Source organism: Ochotona curzoniae, unplaced genomic scaffold, assembly GCF_017591425.1.
Source record: "Ochotona curzoniae isolate NIBS_2020 unplaced genomic scaffold, NIBS_Ocur_1.0 contig_908, whole genome shotgun sequence".
NCBI classification, from domain to species: Eukaryota; Metazoa; Chordata; class Mammalia; order Lagomorpha; family Ochotonidae; genus Ochotona; species Ochotona curzoniae.
Genome location: NW_024466607.1, coordinates 13,371,893 through 13,391,145, shown reverse-complemented (window position 1 = coordinate 13,391,145; position 19,253 = coordinate 13,371,893). Strand labels below are relative to the sequence as shown.

Here is a 19,253-nt window from a genome sequence, read left to right as displayed (position 1 = left end):
CCCGAGAAAGACTCGGCCCAGGAGCCCACCACAGCCAGGCCCACACGGAAAGATGGGCCCGTGATAGTGCGTTCCCGAAACGCTTAGGGTGAGGCTGTTGTGATTTATTCAAAATAAACAAATCAATCAATGCAGAGCTTCCGAAGTAAGAATCACAAAACAAAGTTCATTTTGTGTCATTTGGGCAGGAGAGGAGGCAGTTCTTAACAGCCAAGAGGCCTTTCCTATAATCCAGGGAGGTGCTGTGCACAGGGGAGGCTCCAGGGCTGCAAGTCACCCCAAATCCCAAGGAGGTCTGGCTCTGGCTTCCTGCCCTCAGGAGAGTCACACAGGAAATCCGGGCCCAAGGTTCAGGAGTCCCTTCTGCCTACCCAGCCTTTCTCATCACTCTGATGTAGAAATGGTTTTGGGGTTTGTGATCACGCCCCAGTGTTTCATAATATTCCGGAGTGTTCTCAGCGCTGGGAAGCCTGCCTGAGAGATGTTGTCATGCGATTACTCAGCCGGCCTTCTGGGGGTAGCAGGCAGGGCCAACGTTAATGGCCCCAAAGACTCTTCCCTAAGGCTGCGTTCTCCTCCCAGCATGTTGGAATGCAGCCTCCCCAGGGGGAGAGCTGGAGCAAGCCCTTCTGTCTCCAGGGGAGCCGCAGCTCCTGCCTGCAACTTCCAGAGCGCCAGGGATGGAAGGGAGGCCAGAGCTCAGCCCCTCGTGTCCTCGCTCTGCATCTCAGCCAGACACGGGCTAGGCAGGCAGGAATTCCTTAGGTAACGGAAAGAACACAAGAGCTGAAATCCTAGTGGCCCTCCCAGGGTACTGGCCCAGACCCCCTTCCCAGCATGGCTGCCTGTGCCAACGAGCCTGGGTCTGCCCTTGCACACTGCTTCCGGTGGTGCTTTGGCCCCCCAGTGGCCGTGGGTGCGTGCGGGCAGGAGAAGCTGCTCTGCCGGGTGCCATGTCTCAGTCCTCTGGGGCTGACCCCCGCCCCATGGCCGCTCGGACTGACCCTTCCCTGCCTGCAGCAGTCTTGTTCCAGTGTACCTCCTGTAGACCTCTGGGTTTACGTTCTCCGGCTCCTCTGAGGCTTTTGGGTGTGGATTCTGACTAGGCGTTCCTATCGAGTTGGGGAACCTAAAATACCATCAGGGTTCTTGGGGTAAAGAGGGTAGGGATGGAAGTCAGGCAGTGGATTCTGGCAGGTAGTGGATCCAACACGACCCGTAGCTCCTGGGATCTGTGCCCAGGTGCCTGTGTGGGATGATGGGATAGAACTAGGGAAGAAAAAACACGGTGGTAGGAAGGATTGCAGTGGAAAGATACTTCTCCCACCCTGGCCCAGATAGTAAACCAGAAACAACACTCAGCTCTTATCACTGAAGAGAGCCCAGAAAGGGACTTTGTCCACAATGGCTGCTCTACCCCCCTCCCAGAGCTGGCCTCACGGGACAGCGGAGAAGACACTGAGAGCAGCGGTTTGAAGGAACGGGGAGGCACAGGGGTGTCTGGTAACACAGGAGTTGCTTGGCTAGTTGGAACAGAGGCCAGACGGAGTAGGATGGGATAAGAGAGAAGGTGCTAGAATCGGGTGGCAGGGGCCCAAAGAGGACATGTGGTTACCAACTCCAGTGGAGGTGCTCCCACTCTTTGGGGTCAGGATGCGAAGGTCATGATCGAGTTTGCTGCTACCATAGCCAGACTCCAAATGAAACTGGCTACATTTCAGAAACATCAGCTTTGCAGGCTTGGAGGAGAAGACTGCATGGCTTCAATTCCTGGAGAAGGGAGATATTCTGTCGTGAGCCAGCTGTCCCTGACCACTTTCTCCACTGGGTGCCTTTGCGGATTCCACACACGGGATGGAGAACAGGAGGGGTGTACAAGCAGGGGGGATGCAGCCAAACTTCTGGCCAGGTTGTGCAGGGTTGGTGGAAGCACTCAGCTAGGTCTACATTTGCCCGGGGCCTAAGCTGAGTATCCACTGAGGTAGACGGAAATTTGTAGTATCCTCTAGAGCAAATTAGCTTTTCTCCTTGGGCAAGCGGTCCCAGCCAGAAGCCTCAGCAAAGTGCAAAGCTGCCCCTAGCATGGCCAGTTTATTCCCAAAGCTCCCAACCAAGTGATTTCCTCTGGTTCCTGCCTCTCTGCTGTCAAATTGCCTGGCGGTGTCCCCACAATACACGTGATCCCAGCATGGACTCCCGAGCATAAGCATGGTAGGGACAACCCTCTCGCTTTGCAGAAAGGAGCTGGGCTTAAGGAACATGTGCAGAAGGACACGGGTGTCAGGTGTCTCTGCAAGGTCTGCAACTCAGAACTCCCAGTTGTCCTCCCGTGCCACCGGGCCACCCCCAAAGGACAAACCAACAGGATCCCCATGAAAGCCAGGCTGTGCCTCACCCACGGCCTACTGTGACATGGAAGCAGAGTGGACACTCTAAATGGGTCATAGTCCCAGGCACCCTGAGTTCAGATGCCTGGCTTGGCATTGGCCGTCACTGGGGCTAGGGGTCTCGGGTCCCTCATGTCTGGGTTTGAGGCTGCTCTGGCAATATTTTTGGAGATTTGCCCTCTGGATGCCTGATCTCTGACTGGAAGTGGAAAGTTCTCAGATTTGCATGGGCCGGGCCACAGTTCTGTTGACCAGCAGCCAGAGGCGCTAAAAGGAAACATCTGTGCAGGGCGAGGGCAGGAGGGGCGGGAGGGTGGAGTGGGGTGGATCCTCGTTGGGCCAAAATTTTCCGTGTAGTTTGCACTGAAGAGGGTGGAGTGCCCCGAGCTTGTTTTGTATAACTCAGACTTCCAGCAGTGTGGGAGGGAAAACAAAACACTTGAGAACTGACTGGTGCCTGCAGAGCCTGCTTCCTCGAATTTTTTTCTGCCTTTGGGCTGTGTGCTAGAGACAGGTCTGTGTGTATCAGGGAACTGGGGAGGAAAACGCAGGCCCTTGAGGGTGCTGTGTGAGCAGACAAACATCCCCTGGAGGGCAGGTCCCACACTGGGCCACCATTCCTCTCCTGCTGACCTCCTCCCCTGGCAGGCCAGCAGCAGATTGTCCGGACAAGGAGGGGACCCACAGAGCACTCCCTGAGGGTTAGCTGCCATGGTGGTCGACGCCTGGCTAGCACCTGATGGGATGATGTGAAGGTTGGATAGCTGAAAGATGGTGAGTTCGGCACAGGCAACCCAGGAGGTGCAAGCCTCGTCCACGTACAGCCGCAGCCAGCGTGGTTTGTTATAGGGTCCACACTGTAATGGAGACAAGTGGAGCTCCATGAAAGGGGATAGAGGGGAGTGAATGGGAGAAGGGACCAAACAGGACACCATAGGGCCTAGTGCAACGGCTCAGTTCGTTAATCCTTCCCCTTCAAGTGCTGGGATCCCATGTGGGTGCCAGTTTATATCATGGCTGCTCCACTTCCCATCCAGCTCCCTGCTTGTGGCCTGGGAAAGCAGTCAAGGACAGCCCAAGGCCTTGGGACCCTGCACCTGTGGGAGACCCAGAAGAAGCTCCTGGCTCCTGGCTTGGCTCAGCTCAGCTCTGGCTGATTTGCAGCCATTTGGCGGGTGAACCAGCAGATGGAAGATCTTTGTCTCACCTTCTCTTTGTAAATCTGCCTTTCCAAAAAATTAAAGCTTAAAAAAAAAAAAAGAAAAAGAAAAAGACACCATGGCCAATTCCTAGCCTCTTACCTAATGGTTCCAGGAACCAACACTGGGGACCCTCGGTTGGTGGCCCACCAGACAGTAACCTTTATAACAAACCAAAGTTTAATGCTTTGCAAATAAAGAGCTGCCATCCCAGGTAGGGTTTAGGTGATTATGTGGGGCCATCCAACCGGGTCATGGAAAGGGGCATCCCATATCGAGGCGGAGATGGGGGTTAGACCAGGTGAACTCATGCAACCTGCTTCCTAACACAGAGCTCGAGAGTGGCCTACGGCATGGTTTGAGATTCATGGGAGCAATGAAATGTGAGGAAACGCTGGGCAGCATGTGGTGCAGCGGCTCTGGTGCTGCCGGGGACACTGCATCCCATTTTGCAGCCCCAGGTTTAAGGCCTGGCTCAGCTTCCAGTCCTGCTCCCTTCTAAAATACACCATGGGAGTGAGCAGTGGAGGGCTCAGATACTTGGATCCCTGTTACCTGCAGGATAGACCCAGACTAAATTTCAGCCTGTTGGCTTCAGTCTGGCCAGCCCCAGCTGTTGCAGGCATTTGATGAATAAACTAGCAGATGGAAGCTTCTCTCTCTGTTGCTCTGCTTTTCTGAAGGACCATGCCAGCCCCTGCTCCCCACCCAGAGCTCCGACCCTCAGCTCCACCCCAGCGCTCTGGTTCAGACCATTCCCTAAGTCGCACAGGATGCCTCGCATCCCTGAGAAGGTAAGAAAAGCCCCAGTTATTTCAGACCTGGATTTTTTTTTTCCCCTAAACAATCTCCAACTCAAAATAGAAAATAAAGAACACCCTGCCCCTCCTCCATTTGCCAGGCAGCTGTCACCAGGATGGACGTTGCAGGACCCCCTCCCCACCCCCATCACCACTGGACAGCAGCCAGGGACCATCACCGCCCTATACTCCAGCAACCCAGCTCGTGTCCTTGCCTGGGATCTCAGCCTGCCTCCCCCATTCCCCAGCCAGTGGCTGCCAGCTCTGACAGTGGCTGTGGTGGAGTAAGGCCACCTTCTCCCTGCAGCCCCAAGCTGGTCCATGGCCTTGACTTGGTGCACCTGCTTGCTTGTTGTCTCTGTAGATCCTTGAAGCCCCCATAAGCATCCTCTGGAGGCCCTTGACTTTCCATGTGTTCTTCTCGTTATCACGTCTGCGTGTACTAGGTTGTCTGTCCATTCTGGTGCTCAGCTGGTCCCTGATGTTAGCTGCAGGCAGCTCCTTCAAGCCAGCGCCGAGTCCCACACACGTGCTCCTGCTATCCTTTAAGCACTTCCTTGCTTTCTGGCAAAGCAACCTGCTCAGGGACCACCAGCGGCTTCTCCCAGCCTTGAAGTTCCTGGTGTCTCAGGGGTGTGCAGAGCTTGCTGGCTTGCAAGGCATACCCAAGACCAGCTGGGGAGTGGACCCGCCCACGTTCAAGTCCACGGGGGCCATGCACATCTAAATAGTCGTTCTGAGTTTAAATATACCAGCTTTTCTCATTGCATTCATGTAATTCTCTCATGTCATTGAGAAACCTGACTGCACTGTCAAGGGTTTCCAGCTGCTGCCTCTGTGCGCCTGCGTGTGACCAGGCTTGCTGCTGACCCTGCAGGGCCACCCTCCAACCTGCTGGGCCCTGACCTTGCCGCTGTGTTATGGGGGCCCAGCAAGTGGCTCCACCCAGCCCCAGCCCCAGCCCCACCCCAGGGACCACTCCATAAACATGAGCCCTGACAATTGTCAAGGATTTCTCAGAATTTTAGAAAAGCAGGGCCGGGCTGCTGCTGGGCGGGTGTTCCTTGGCCTCCAGGGCCTTCCTCTTTTGGCAGGCATTGATTTTTATTATTTTTTTTTATTTGTGTGTGTTTTTTTTTCATGTTGGCCTGCCTGCTGCCAAAGGCTGGGAGGGTTTCCTGGACAAAAGTTCCGGCGGCCACCGCCTTAAGACAAGAGCCCAGGCCAGGCACGGCTGCCACTGCTCCCCGACCCAGGCACTCTCCGCAGGCAGCAGCATGGAGCTCTGGGCCGCCTCCCTGCTCCTCTGCCTCTTCTCCCTGCTGACCCAGGTCACCGCCGAGTCACCGACTCTCAGGCCACCAAACCCCAAAGTCAAGAAGGCTGCTGCCAATGTCAAGAAAGGTAAGGAGGGGACAGTGAACTTTCTAGATTTGAACCCTTGCCTGCGCTCTTCTCTCCTGCCCTCCCCAACTCAGTCCCACCATACTGTAAAGAAACCAGACCTCTGGCCTGGCAGCATGGGCTTGGTTCTATGCCCCCCCCCGCAAGCCTCAGTTTTTCCAGCTGTGCAATGGGAATGGTGATGTGGGCTCAAAAAGCTTGTCCTGAGACTTAATGATACAAAATAAAGAACAGTCCCTTGCCCCAGTGCCTGGCACAAGACATGCTTGATGCATAGGAAGGAGAAAAGAGCCAGGGACTTCTTTCTCCTTTCTGTCGTGTACCATGGCCTGCTTACTCGCATGCTCATAGCCCGGAAGCAGCCCTCCTCTCCCTTGCCACCTCCAACTGCCCATCTGGCTACAAGAGACCTGCCCTTGGAGCCCAGCCTGCAGTGAGGTCACCCAAGAGCTGTGTGGAGACAACATTGTCATGGCAATGAATTGGACTGTCACCCTGACTAAGTTCTAGGGGACAGTTTCTGGGGGTGGGTGGGATTTTAGACAGAAAATCAGGTGTCTGGGGCAAGAGTGCGGAATGGAATAAAAGGGGCTTGGGGGCTTGCCCTCGGCCCTCTCTAGGCCTCCCTTGCAAGTGGAGGTTGGTATCCACACGGCTGCCATGTAGAACAGGGTGGAGGTAGCTGGAAACAGACTCAGAAGGTCTGCAAAGACAGGACGGCTGCCGCACTGACGTTTGTCTTGGAAAGGGGATTTGTGGGATGATATCGATCAACAGGACCTACAAGATCTGGAAGAAAGGCGGGCCATGGGCAGCCCTGTTGGGGGAGGAGGAGGTTTTCCCTTGCTTGACCATGAAGACCTAAAAGCTGTCGACCATTATTTGGACTTGCCACTGAGGGGCGCTCTTTGCCAAGGACACAGCCTCGAAGGCAGAAGTTAGGCGATTGGAAGGTGGGAGTGTGGGCTTGTGTTACCAGAGGGATCAGGGATGCCCCAATCCTCTCCTTCTGGCACGTCAAGTCCTACCCCAGGTGGGCACACTCCTGAGAGGGGGTCACCTGGAGGCCAGGGCCCTGTGCAGGCCAGTGGCCTTGGCCTGGGCCTGGACTGAAGCTCAGTTCTGTGTTATTCCCTCCACCTGCCCACGCTGCCGGGCCTCTCCCCTGCAGGGACCAGCACCAAATAAGAGACAGGTGGATTGCAGTGCACCAGGGTTTGAAATCCATGCCTGGGTGCTTCACAAGAGTCATTTTTGAGGGCTCTTCGTTGCAGGCCTGGATTTCAGAATGCCCTGTACTATAGCAAACATGCTTTCCTGTGCACTTTGCAAAGTGTCTTCCTATCTCTGTGCCCAGTCCCTGCTCTTAAGATGCCAGCCACAGTGGTTCCCACTCAGACATCAATCAGCAGCTGACATGGGGGATGGAGTTGGGGGAGAGCCTAAAACCCAGGTGCCTGGGCCCCCCCTCCGCAGGCGCTGGTTCAGGGGTCAGGAGTGGGCCTGAGTGACTGCCTTTCCCATGCATGCCCTCATTTTAGTGGGAGCCAGGGGCATGGGCCCCTGGGCTGCGGGAAAGCCAGGAGCAATAGATGAGACCGCCCCTGGCATGGACTGCGAGGCTGTGGAGGAGACAAGCCCCACCACAACCCGTCCACACCTTCTGGCCTTGCCACCATTCTCATTCCCTCTGCACTTCCTCCCAGATATTGTGAGCCCCAAGATGGTGGAGGAGCTCAAGAGCCAGCTGGACAGCCTGGCTCAGGAGGTGGCCCTTCTGAAGGAGCAACAGGCCCTGCAGACAGGTGAGTGTGGGAAGCCAAACACCCCAAGGCGCCCGGTTCGTCCTCCTCTTCCCTCTTGCAGCCGGTGCACCCACCCACTCACCCACCCAGGGGAGCCTCAGCTGACTGCAGAGGGAGCTCTGGGGATGGAGTGACCCCCAGGGCCTCGTGGGGGAGGGGGAGAGTGAACGGAGTCGGGGCTGGAGAGTCCCGTGACAGCAGCGTCTCCCCCTCTCTTAGTCTGCCTGAAGGGCACCAAGGTGCACATGAAGTGCTTCCTGGCCTTCGCCCAGGCCAAGACCTTCCACCAGGCCAGCGAGGACTGCATCTCGCGCGGTGGCACCCTGGGCACCCCACAGTCGGGCTCGGAGAACGACGCCCTATACGAGTACCTGCGCCAGAGCCTGGGCGCCGAGGCCGAGATCTGGCTGGGCCTCAACGACATGGCAGCGGAGGGTGCCTGGGTGGACATGACCGGCGGCAGCATCACCTACAAGAACTGGGAGACGGAGATCACGGCGCAGCCAGACGGCGGCAAGGCGGAGAACTGCGCTGCACTGGCGGGCGCCGCCAACGGCAAGTGGTTCGACAAGCGCTGCCGCGATGCGCTGCCCTACATCTGCCAGTTCGCCATCGTGTAGGGCCTGGAGGGGAGACGCCAGAGTGGGCAAGGCCTGGGCTGGAAGCCGGGGTTGGGAGCACGGAGAGAACCCATTTGACTTTTCCCTCTTCGGCCAGAAAAGTGGCCCAGATCCCTGAATGCTTGGGATTAACCTCTGCCTTCGCTTGTTTAAGCCTCTGCGTGTGTTATTTGTGAGCAATGCGTGATGTGTGCGCGATGTGTGTGCGTGTGTGTGTGTAGGGGGGTTGGAGTGGCTTGGTGTCACAGCTGTCGCTCACAGAGCCCCGGCCCCACCCCCTGCCACACTCAGGAACTTTACACCTGTTCTTTCTCTAACTCGGTCTCAGCCACCCAGGACACGATGCCGGTGCTGTCTCCCTTTTGCAGAACAGAAAGTCTGTGCCCAAGGGGAGCTCAGGGACTTGGGTTGGCTACAGAGCTGGGACCACCCCCGCTCACCCCTCTCCCATCCCTGGCTTGATCTGGAAGGCCTTGACCGCTGGCTGGCTTCTTGTGACTAGAAACAAAACACCAGCCAAGGGCCCAGTGCACCCAGTGAGGCGTCTTCCTTGTCCAATCTGGCAAACACCCTTTCCTCCCTGCTTCTCCTTGAGCTTGTGTGGTGAGCGGTTGGAAGATAAGCTGATAAGGGATGGGGTGGATGGGGTGGATGGGGAGGCAGCCTGCAGGGCTCCCGTGCTCACACTTGGTGCAGGTCCGGCTGCACGGAAGCAGCTCCTGTGGTCAGCCTTTAGGGCAGGGAGCTGATGTCTCCACCGCTGAGGGAGCCCACAGACACTGGGACTCCCTAGAGCCCGCGGAGCAGGAGGCAGAGCGGAGCCACATACACACAAACACGTTCTACTCGGCTTCCTCGCGGAATGCAAGTGGCCAGGGGTGTGAAGCTCCTGTCTGCTGGAGGGGGTCATGCCCCTGGTCCAGGAGAAGGAACTGCTGGACGCCTTGGACAGGGAGCCCGCACTGCCAGCTTCTGGCAGCAGGTGGCAGTGTGGACAACAGAATCTTCACCATTCATCTCCAGCACAGAGGCCCTTCGCTTTGGGAAGACTTTGACCGGCACATTTTCTAATTAAAAATATTTGATTGACACACACGATGCATACCAAGAAATGCATGCAAGTGTATAGATCAGTGAGTTCTTTGTCCTCTGATCATACAAAGCGAGACCATTTTGCTAAGTGAATTAAGCCACATCCCCCCCAAAACAAATAGCATACATTGTCCCTAATTAGTGGTAGTTAATATGCAGAAAAAGTATAAAGATTGTGTGGCTGTCTTCTAGCTATTTGGCAGCATCTAGGCATAACTATTGTTTCAGTGAATCATACCACATACATGCCAATACACTTTTCTACTTTAAAATTTATTTATTGTTATTGGAAGGGTAGATTTACAGAGAGAAGGAAGGACAGAAAGATCTTCCATCTGCTGGTTCACTCCCCAAGTGGTTGCAATGGCCAGAGCTGTGCCGCCGATCCAAAGCCAGGAGCCAGGAGCTTCTTCTGGGTCCCCCACACGGGTGCAGGGTCCCAAGCCTTGGGCCATCCTCTGCTGCTTTCCCAGGCCACAAGCAGGGAGCTGGGTAGAAGTGGAGCAGCCAGGACATGAACCAGCACCCACATGGGATTCTGGCACATGCAAGGTGAGGACTTTAGCCACTAGGGTACCATGCTGGACCCCCAATATACTTCACCAAAAATAAATAAAAGCAATGACATTGGTGCCGAATCCTATTTCACTCTGGGATCCATGAATCAAAACAACCCACCACAACACAAACTAGTACCCTTGCCCCCTTTTACTCTCCCCCTCCCCCCCAAAAAAACAAGGTGGACAACCTACCTAGGAGCTAAGGCACCTGCCCTCCATCTCTGGGTGCCCAGAGTCAAGTCCTGGGAGTGCTCAGGGTACACTCAGCTTCCTGCCAGTGCCAACCTGCGAGGCAACAGGCATACTCCAAGTGGCTGGGAGCCTGCCACCCACACAGGAGAGGTGGGCTGAGTTCCTGGCTCCCAGCCTTCTCCCATTGCCGCTGCTGACATTTGGGGCGTGAACCAGAGAACTATATGCTTAACAAAATGGTCTGTCTAAAAAAAAGGGGGTGGGGGGGAATCACCCTATGAACAGAATGATGTTAAAAAATTTTTTTTAAATTCAGATACACAGAGAGGAGAAAAGACAGAGAGAAAGATCTTCCGTCTGAATGGATTAAAATTTTTAAAAAAATAGATAGTAGGAGCCCAAACATTTGGGTCACTTTCTGTTGCTTTCACAGGCCATTGCTAGGGTGCTGGATGGGAAGTGGAACACCCAGGACTCGAAGTGGCACCCACATGGAAAGCCATTACACTAAGTGATGGCTCTACTTGCTATATCACTATGCCAGTCCCACGTTTTTAATTTTAAATAAATTTTATTGAGCTATAATTTATATATATTAAGTTATACCCATTATGAATATACACCTGACAGTTCGATACACAATAACATATATGGCGATAACACCATAACCTTTAAGGTTATCTTTTCTATTGACCAGATTCATGTCCACGCCGGTTACCTGCTAGTCAAGACCCACCTGAGCAGCAGAACACACTGTCCAGCATATCTTGCACCGTCTCCTGGGCTGCTGCCTCAGATGACACCACTGCCACCGCAAGTTCTCTGTGTCCTTGGATTTCTCAGTAACCATGGGAGCAGGACATGGGCCCTGTCCCAACACGGTCTGCCAAGCCAGTATTTGGATGAATGAGTTGTTTATGCAGCTTCCTTCTCGGTGTCTTTCTGGAATGGAGAGGCACATCGCTTAGGAATGTTTGACTTTCTTAGGAATTGGGGCTCTCGGACTGCAGACGTCACGGGCTAATGCCCCGAGCAGCTCCCAAGTCCTTAGGTGTCGTCCATTTCTAGACCAAGACAGTAAACTCTCCTGTCATTCTGCTAAGTTGTCTTCCTGGTTTCCTGTCACATTCTGGGGAGAGGGGCCATCCCTTGCCATCCTAAGCAGGTCCGGACCCTATTGCTGGAGCAAGACCTGCCAGGGGGACAGTCAGGCTGGGCCCCAAAGGCTACCCTTAGCTCCATTTTAATACTGAGGTCTCTGGGCAGCCTAGCAGACAAAGCCGCCACCAGCAATGCCAGCATCCCATAGGGGCTCTCATTTGAGTCCTGGCTGCTCCACTTCCCATCCAGCTCCCTGCTTGTAGCCTGGGAAAGCAGTAGAGGATGGCTAGTTCTTGGGACCCTGCACCCACATGGGAGACCAGGATAAAGCTCTTGGAGCCTGGCTTCAGACTGGCTCGGCTCCAGTTGTTGCAGCTATTTGGAGAGTGAACCAGCAGATGGAAGACTTTCTCTGACTCTCCCTCTCTAACTCAGTCTGTCAAATAAAATAAATAAATCTTAGAAAAAAATCAGCCTGAGGTCTTTGCACAGTGAAGCCTAACACTTATTACCACCACCCACAGCCTATGCTGGTCCAGGCTGCCAATCTGCACCTGTGGTGCCTTGTGCTCACCCAGATGCCAGTGGACAAGGACACCCCCCTCCCAGGCTCATGTCCCCTGACAGATTTCCTGACAGCTCTAGGGACTATCCCCTGTGACTCGTGATGTCACATGAATCCCACCGAGTGACAACTCCTTCCGAGGCAGTTCTGAGGTAGCAAAAGTACCTGCTGGCTCTTCTTCCTCATCTTTCAGTCCTGCTGTCTGACCCAGTGGCAGCGTAACTTGCGACCTAGGTCACCGAGTCCCAAAGGCCTACATCTGCCTGCGCCACCAAGTCTGGAAGGGCCATGTCACCAGGGATGCCACATAAAAGGCATGCCATGCTCCCCTCCCCTCCACTTCCGGGTCTCCAGCCTGGATGGGATGCTGAGAAAGCCCACACATTGGTAGAAACTGCACTTGGAATTCAGGCTTTTTCCAGAGCTGTCTCCCTGCAGCCGGACTGTCAACCAGGCTGCCTTGGGGAATGGAAAGCTGACACTGTAGGGCACCGGGTCACTGAGCTGGGACAGGTCAGGCAACTCATTACATTTTTTTTTTAAGATTTATTTTCGTTGGAAAGGCAGATTTACAGAGAGAAGGAGAGAGAGAGAGAAAGATCTTCCATATGCTGATTCACTCCCCAAGTGGCCACAATGGCTGGAGCTGAACCAAACCAAAGCCATGAGCCTCTTCTGGATCTCCCATCAGATGCAGGGTCCTAAGGCCCTGGACCATTCTCCACTGCTTTCCCAGGCCACAAGCAGGGAGCTGGATGGGAAGTGGAGCAGCCAGGACATGAACCAGCACCCATAAGGGATGCCAGCGCTTGATGGTAGAGAATTAGCCTACCACACTGGCCATGTAAAATTAGGGTAGTAAATATAGTTTTAAGCAATAATAAGGATTAATTAAGGATCTTAATAAGTTAGTGTGAAGTAGATGAGGAAAAGATCATGAATCATAAAGAGATGTTTGAACACCAGGCAACCTTAGAGCGGCAGTCATTTGCTTCTGTACTGATTGCTTTTGCTTTATGTGTAAGAGCCAAGACTAACGCCATGATAGGCATTAAGTAAGACAGTAGGCCTAAGCTTCATTTCCCAAAAGTGGCGGTGCAGGCTCTAGGAAACCACCCCAGAGAAATGGAACCAACAGAAAAAGAGATAAAAAGCCCCTCGCCTTGGGTGAGGACACCAGACCAATCATTGCTGACTCACATTCCTTTGTGTAACTTGATCTGTGCTATGTGAACATGCAGACTGTGACTAAGAAGAGACAATGTGCGTGGTGCACGTGACTAGGAGGAAATAAAAGCTGCCTGGAAGAGATGAGCAGGGCCCTCGTCCAGACTCCACTGTGTTGGATGGGACTCAGACCCTAGCTCGAGCTAGCGATAAAGCTTCTTTGCTTTTACATGGTTACCTGTGGAACTCATCTGTCCGGGGCTCTTCTGGACCTAACATTCAGCCACAAGCAGGGAAGTGGAGCAGCCGGGACACAAACCAGGACCCATAAGGGATGCCAGCGCTTGGAGGTAGAGAATGAGCCTACTGCACACTCCCAATTGAGTGCTTTTCTCCCTCCCCCAGGTTTATCAGCACCCGCATTGAATCAGGAGACCAGCAGACCCCCAGCCCATGTGTTAAGGCAGATCAGACCCTCCTCTTCCCCACAGGGCTGCAGGATGGCTAGCTGCCATCAGCCTGCACTTCGTACTGTGTGTGGCCTTAGGGAAAATCAAACACTCTTTGGATTTTCTCCAAACATATAATTTTTTTTTCTTTTATTTTTAAAGGAAGGAATCTAAGGGGCTGTCTAGTTGGGCAATACTTAACCAAGAACCAAGCTGTGTGGTGATCAGGACAGATTTGATTCCAGATCGAGTTGCTGTGTGTCAGTGTACACAGTCATAACCATGGGACCAAAAGAAATTATGTTGGTGAAAATGCTTAGCAGATACAGAGTGAAAGAACACAGCGCATCCAAGGCCGAGGCTGGGTGGCGCCTCAAAGCTGAGAACTCGGATGTTGGCTAAAATAGTACGCGGCAACCACAACACCATGGTGTGAGTGGCCTCCTCCCAAGCCTGAACTCCTAGGAGGCATCTTGACTTTCAGACGTATACTTTTTTTTTAAGGAGCAGGTGTGCAAGAAGTAAATCCCTCCCTCAAAGACACGTGACTCCTTCTTATGACCTAGCCCCCTCTTTAAGGTCTTGCCTCAACACCTCCACAAGGACACTCAAATTTCCAAGGGCAACGGTACTCAAAGCACGGGAGCACACACGTGTGCAAACACTACAGAGTCCCTCCTCCCTGTCACTGTCAACCTCCTCGACACATATAATGGCCTCCTCTGTGGGTGGGATGAGGCAGTAAGCCAGTCAGTAGCCATGATTCCCTCCAAAACCAGTCCCTACCCCAACTGGTCCTCCAAGGCTTCCAGGAGTAGCAAACTGGTGGCTGTGACCCAGCTGGGATGGGAAAAACTCCTAGTACTTCCCATCCTCTGGAACCAAGAGTGTGGCACTGGTGGACCTGCTGGCTGGTGTTACTTGGTATTGTTCTATATCCACTCCGTTTCCCAGTTCTTGTTTGCTGAGGTGGTGGGGTGGGGTGGGGTGGGGTTGGGGTGGGGTTGGGGTACAGAGGGAAGCTATTACATAGCCCCTGCCTGCCATTGTGGGTGCTCAAGGAGTTGGGGGACCTTCTTTTCCCCAGCCTGGGATGACCAGCGGTGGACTTTGTGGGTTGGATTTCTGTCGGGGACATTCTCTTGTGGGACATGAGCTTTCTGCGGTGTGGGTTGGGGACTAAGCTTATTCACTACCTCGAGAGCAGGCTCAGTGAGTGGACAGTGTTTGCGTCACAGTGTAAGGTTAAAAACCTGACTCTTAGACAAAGTGGAATGAACATGAGTCACAGACTTCAGTCAACTCATTCATTAATTGCCATACATGGTAGGCCGACTCTAAAAGCATGCAGAAAAGTAGGACAGGAAGATTTAAATACATATATCTATTTTTAGAAATTGGACACAAAAATTAGTTAATAGTCATCAAGTTAATAACCCTAAAGGTGGTTTTCTATCTAATTGGTATCGGGTATAGAATCCAAAGAGTGAAATTTCTCACCTTCCTCCCTTTATTAAAGGTGTAAGATTTAGGTGACTGCGACATTTTCTTTCTCTTTTGCTGCTGTCACATACTCCTCTGAGTAATATCTTTGTTGCCAGGAGTCACTTTCACCTGGATCTGTCGCGACTTTTCTGTGCCTTTGGGATGATACTGGTTGGAGGTCACAGACGAAGAACCGTGAAGATAAAGATGGGATCACCCTCGAAGACCATTGGTTTTATCATCGAAGACTCCAGTTTCTGTTGCTTTCCCATGTCTCGAGAGAACTGGGTGCTTCTCATAGGCTGTTGTCATGGTGATGAGAGGCAGCAAGGAAATCAGTAGGGCTGTGTGCTACGAGTGTGTGTGTGAACCGATGCTCTCTTTGTCATGGAACCCGTCTCCTTCAGATGAAGTGTGGCATGCCTTGAATGCACAATGCTGCCACCAGCGCCAGGTGAGTACCTGCTCCCAGGACCCAGAGAGCCTGTTGGTCTTGGTCTTCCCTGTGTTTTCCTGACACAGTGGCTGCTGAGCTGCATATCAGAATAATAACGAGCAGCACTGCAGAGTGGTCAGAGAGAAAGCCGAACTTTCTGCGCAAGCCTGGGAGGCTGGTTTCCACAGATGGGTGGCGATCCACAAACGCTACGTTGGGTATTGGACGTAAAACTTTGATTGTTTGCATTTTCTTAATACCCCACAACCACTGGCATTGCAGGCACCACAGGTGGAACCACTGCTTAGCGTCAGTCTGAGCCCCCAGCTTCTTGGCCAGCTTTCTGCTAACGTGCTTGGGCCCAAAGTGCTGGACCCTTGCCTACCCGTGTAGGAGACCTGAATGGAGTTCCTAGCTCCCTAACTTGGACCTGCCCTGGTTATTGCAGGCTTTTGGGAAGTGAACCAGTGCATGGAAGAGCAATCTCTCAGTGTTGCTCTGCCTTTCAACTAAAATTCATAAGTAAACGTTTTCCCCAAAAAATCACTTATAAAAACCGAAACACCTTAGCTTCAGTTCAGTCCGGGCCCCAGGGTTCCATAGCCTCCTCCCTACTTCCACCTGGACAGCAGCCCTTCTTCCTGGGGATGATCATCCTATCCTGGCCCGTTTCCCACAGCCACTGTGGACTCAGCATGGAGAACTGAGCCTACAAGCCTCCCTGATGAACCTTCTCTGGCTTCTTGGCCCTGGCCTTAGTCAATGTCAGGGAAGCATATGGGCAACAGCTGGTCTCCCATCCAGAGACCCTGCTAGTGTCGTCCTCAATGTCCATTTAACTGCCACATAGGTCCCAGAAACCACACCTAGATTTCTGAACTGTGGAAGGGGACAGCAACAGCTGGTGGAAAGAAAAATCCAGAAGCTGTTCTTTTTCGTGGTGGTCAGAAGAGCAAACGCAGCACTTGAGCGGTGCCTGAAGAGGTGTTGAGTCTTAGGCTGTGCTCAAAGTCAGTGAAAATGAAGATGAACCCAGGAACTTGAAAGCTCCCACGTGGCAGACAGTTCCAATGATCTAGTTCACTGTCCAAATGAGTTCCCTCAGGCCTCACTGGTGGCCACTGCCTTTGTGACATCCATAGACTTCAAGGGACAAATTGTACTTTGAGTGGGAGTATTGAGTGCTTATAACGCAACCAAATAAAGCAAAGTGTTATATTCACGCCTGGGATCAAGATATCTTTCTAGTGCTGTGATGAGCTGCGTTGGCACGCGATGGCGATGGCGTTCAGGTCAAGGCTGCTGAAAACATACTCATTTTATCTATTTGAAAAAAAGTTAAATGCCGGGCTTGGCACGGTAGCCTAGCGACTAAATTCCTCGTCTTGCACACTCTGGGAATCCCTATGGGCACCGGTTCATATCCCAGCACCATTGCTTCCCATCCAGCTCCCTGCTTGTGACCTGGGAAAGTAGTTGAGGCCTTGGGACCTGGAGGAGGCTCCTGGCTTCAGATTAGCTCAGTTCTAGCCATTGCAGATACTTGGGGAGTGATTCATCGGAAGGACGATCTTCCTCTCTGTCTTCTCTCTGTATGTCTGCCTTTCCAATCAAAATAAATAAATCTTAGAACAAAAAAAGAAACAAACTCTAACCTAAGAAAAGAAGAGTTAAATGCCAAATGACACAATAGTCGTTTATGGAGACATCGCACCAATGCACAGGATAAAGTTGTGAATGTATAGTGATTTCTAGGTTCTACCTAATCAGCTTCAGTTAAGTGATGACGGGGTGTGTGTGTGTGTGGGGGGGGGGTATAAAATCTCTTTAGAGGCAACTGAGAAAGGAACCGGACTCAAACTTATTTGGAGAGAATTTAGCCTTCTAATTAAATACCTGCTGCATTACACTGGAAGCAAAGAACTTCAGTCATATTTAAACATCAACCAATTTAGAAACACATGAGACCAGGACTGAATCCAAGGCGTCAAGTCACTTGTCCATTTTCTCATTTTCCCCTACCCCCTTGATCCTCACCTTGTCAGCCATCAATGTGCCCAGCTGATTCTCCGGGCTTGTGAAGTCATGGGTGTCATCAGAGCTGCTGTGTGGGGGTTTCCAGGAAAGCTCTTTCATGGGAACTGTCTCAGCCAAGAGGTAGGTACTCTTTATTCCCACTTGTCTTCGTATGCAGGGTTTATGTATGATGGCTGGAACTCTAGCTGTCATGATGGACACATGAGGCAACCTTAACGCAGAAGCCACAGTCAGAACTAAAAAGGATACAGACAGGGTTGTAGGTCCCATCCTCTTATCCGCACGGGTGTGAGAAGATAGGTCTCCATCTTGCTTTAGCCACACTGGCTTGTGTTACCAGATTGGTTAAAGAAGCAAGTCTGGGGCCACGGCAGCCAAGCAAAGGAAGCATCTTATGAAGGAGACAGTGTTCAGCGCTGGGACTGTAAAATAAAGACTGAAAGTTAAATCTGAAGATTGTATGAAGCTGTTTCTTGTTGTAGCAACAAAGGCCTCAGTCACAAAGCTGAATGATTCTTTCAGTCTTGAAGTCCAAGGGTGTGGGGTCTGCACCTGCTTGGCTTCTGGTGAGGGCCCTGTGCTGCTTCACCCCATGGTTGACAGTGGAAAGGATGCAGGTGCATGAGGTTTGAGGTAACACTGTAAGAGAGGGAGCCAGAAAACTGGGGAAGCTGCCACAATCTGCTCTGGAAGGACTAGTCGGAGCCCAAGAAAGTGTGAACTCTCGCTCTTACAGGCAGCATTAGCTTATCCATGAGGGTGCTACCCCCAGGACTGAAACACCTCCCACTAGGGCTCTGCTCCCAGCCCAGTCCTGTTGAGGAATTCAGCTTCCGGGTGAGCTTTGGTGGATGGGTACAAGTCATACTCAAACTATACAACAAGGATTCAAACTGTCCATCTAAACATTCTGGAAGAGTTCTCAGTGTACAGTGAGCACTTAATACATAGGAGATGGTACGTAATACATGTGTATTATACAAAAATATTACCAGTGGCATTTTCTGTGATGATGAAAATGCTGTATTATCTGTGCTGGCCAGCAGAGCAGCCACTTGGGCCTAGCAGCTGCTGAGCACTTGAGCATGCGTCTAGCCTGTGTCAGCCAATGCTCGCGAAACTGGAGCCTCAGCTGAAGCAGGGGACAAGTAGCTGGAGCATTCAAAACACACAACACTCCTTTTTTTTTTTGTAAATTTATTTTAAAAACTATATGAATAAAATGCTGAAAGTTATCTACAACAAATAAATTATTTCCTGTTGAGCATTGCAGAACCACACACACATACACAAGTGTTTAAACCTTTACCAAGGTTTATCTGATGCACTTGGGCTTGTCCCTGCTGACTCAAGAACTTCCCCTTTGGTGCAACAGCCCTGGCCTCTGAGGTCAGTCCTGCAGGAGCTGGCCTTCCTCACAGGCAGAGCAGATGGGTCTCAGGGCTGCCTGGACACCAGTTGGCCCACTGTGGCTAGGTGCTGTGCTGGCTCCCAGGAGGAATCGATGCCAGTGACCCTAATACATACATACAAGAAGAAATGGGGGGTCGGAGGGGGGCATTAGGTGGAACCCTTCTATGGAACATTAAATGTACCTGAAGCCTGGGGAGCTGACCACCTGGCCATGTCCAAGGGCCAGGGGTGTGTGTGATGGGTGGTGAGCCCCAAGTGGCCAACCATGCCTTGGGAGGGATGGAAGGCATCAGGCTCAGAGAGGCAAGATGGGGAAAGCAGAGAACAGAGAGCCGGGGCTCAGAACGCACCTTCAAATGAGGTTCCTCCTGCTGATGGAGGGAAGCCACAGTCCTCCTCTGGCTTTTTTGGAGGGGGCTGGTCAGCAGCCTGGATCAAGGTGCCAAGGGAACTGGGCAGGGGAACCGGGCAGAGGAGCCAGCCTTTCAGAAGGGAACGGTGCAATAGGCAGCACTGAGACATGAGAAAGCCTTCTGCTTTC

The 19,253-nt window shown here is 52.6% G+C and overlaps 1 protein-coding gene across 1 annotated transcript; it reads left to right on the top strand.

Moving 5' to 3' along the window:
• The first annotated feature begins 5,483 nt into the window (after positions 1–5,483).
• CLEC3B (C-type lectin domain family 3 member B) lies at positions 5,484–8,260 on the top strand. The gene is made up of 3 exons (XM_040994954.1): positions 5,484–5,790; positions 7,497–7,595; positions 7,815–8,260. The coding sequence occupies exons 1-3, from the start codon at positions 5,664–5,666 to the stop codon at positions 8,213–8,215; spliced, it is 627 nt and encodes a 208-aa protein (XP_040850888.1). The 5' UTR covers positions 5,484–5,663; the 3' UTR covers positions 8,216–8,260.
• The last annotated feature ends 10,993 nt before the right edge of the window (positions 8,261–19,253 follow it).

Bases quoted from the DNA above. Each gene is read 5' to 3' on its own strand.
- CLEC3B (XM_040994954.1), top strand. From the start codon at position 5,664: ATGGAGCTCTGGGCCGCCTCCCTGCTCCTCTGCCTCTTCTCCCTGCTG. The intron at 5,791-7,496 runs GTAAGGAGGGGA...ACTTCCTCCCAG, and splicing joins TGCTGCCAATGTCAAGAAAG to ATATTGTGAGCCCCAAGATG. The intron at 7,596-7,814 runs GTGAGTGTGGGA...CCCCTCTCTTAG, and splicing joins GCAACAGGCCCTGCAGACAG to TCTGCCTGAAGGGCACCAAG.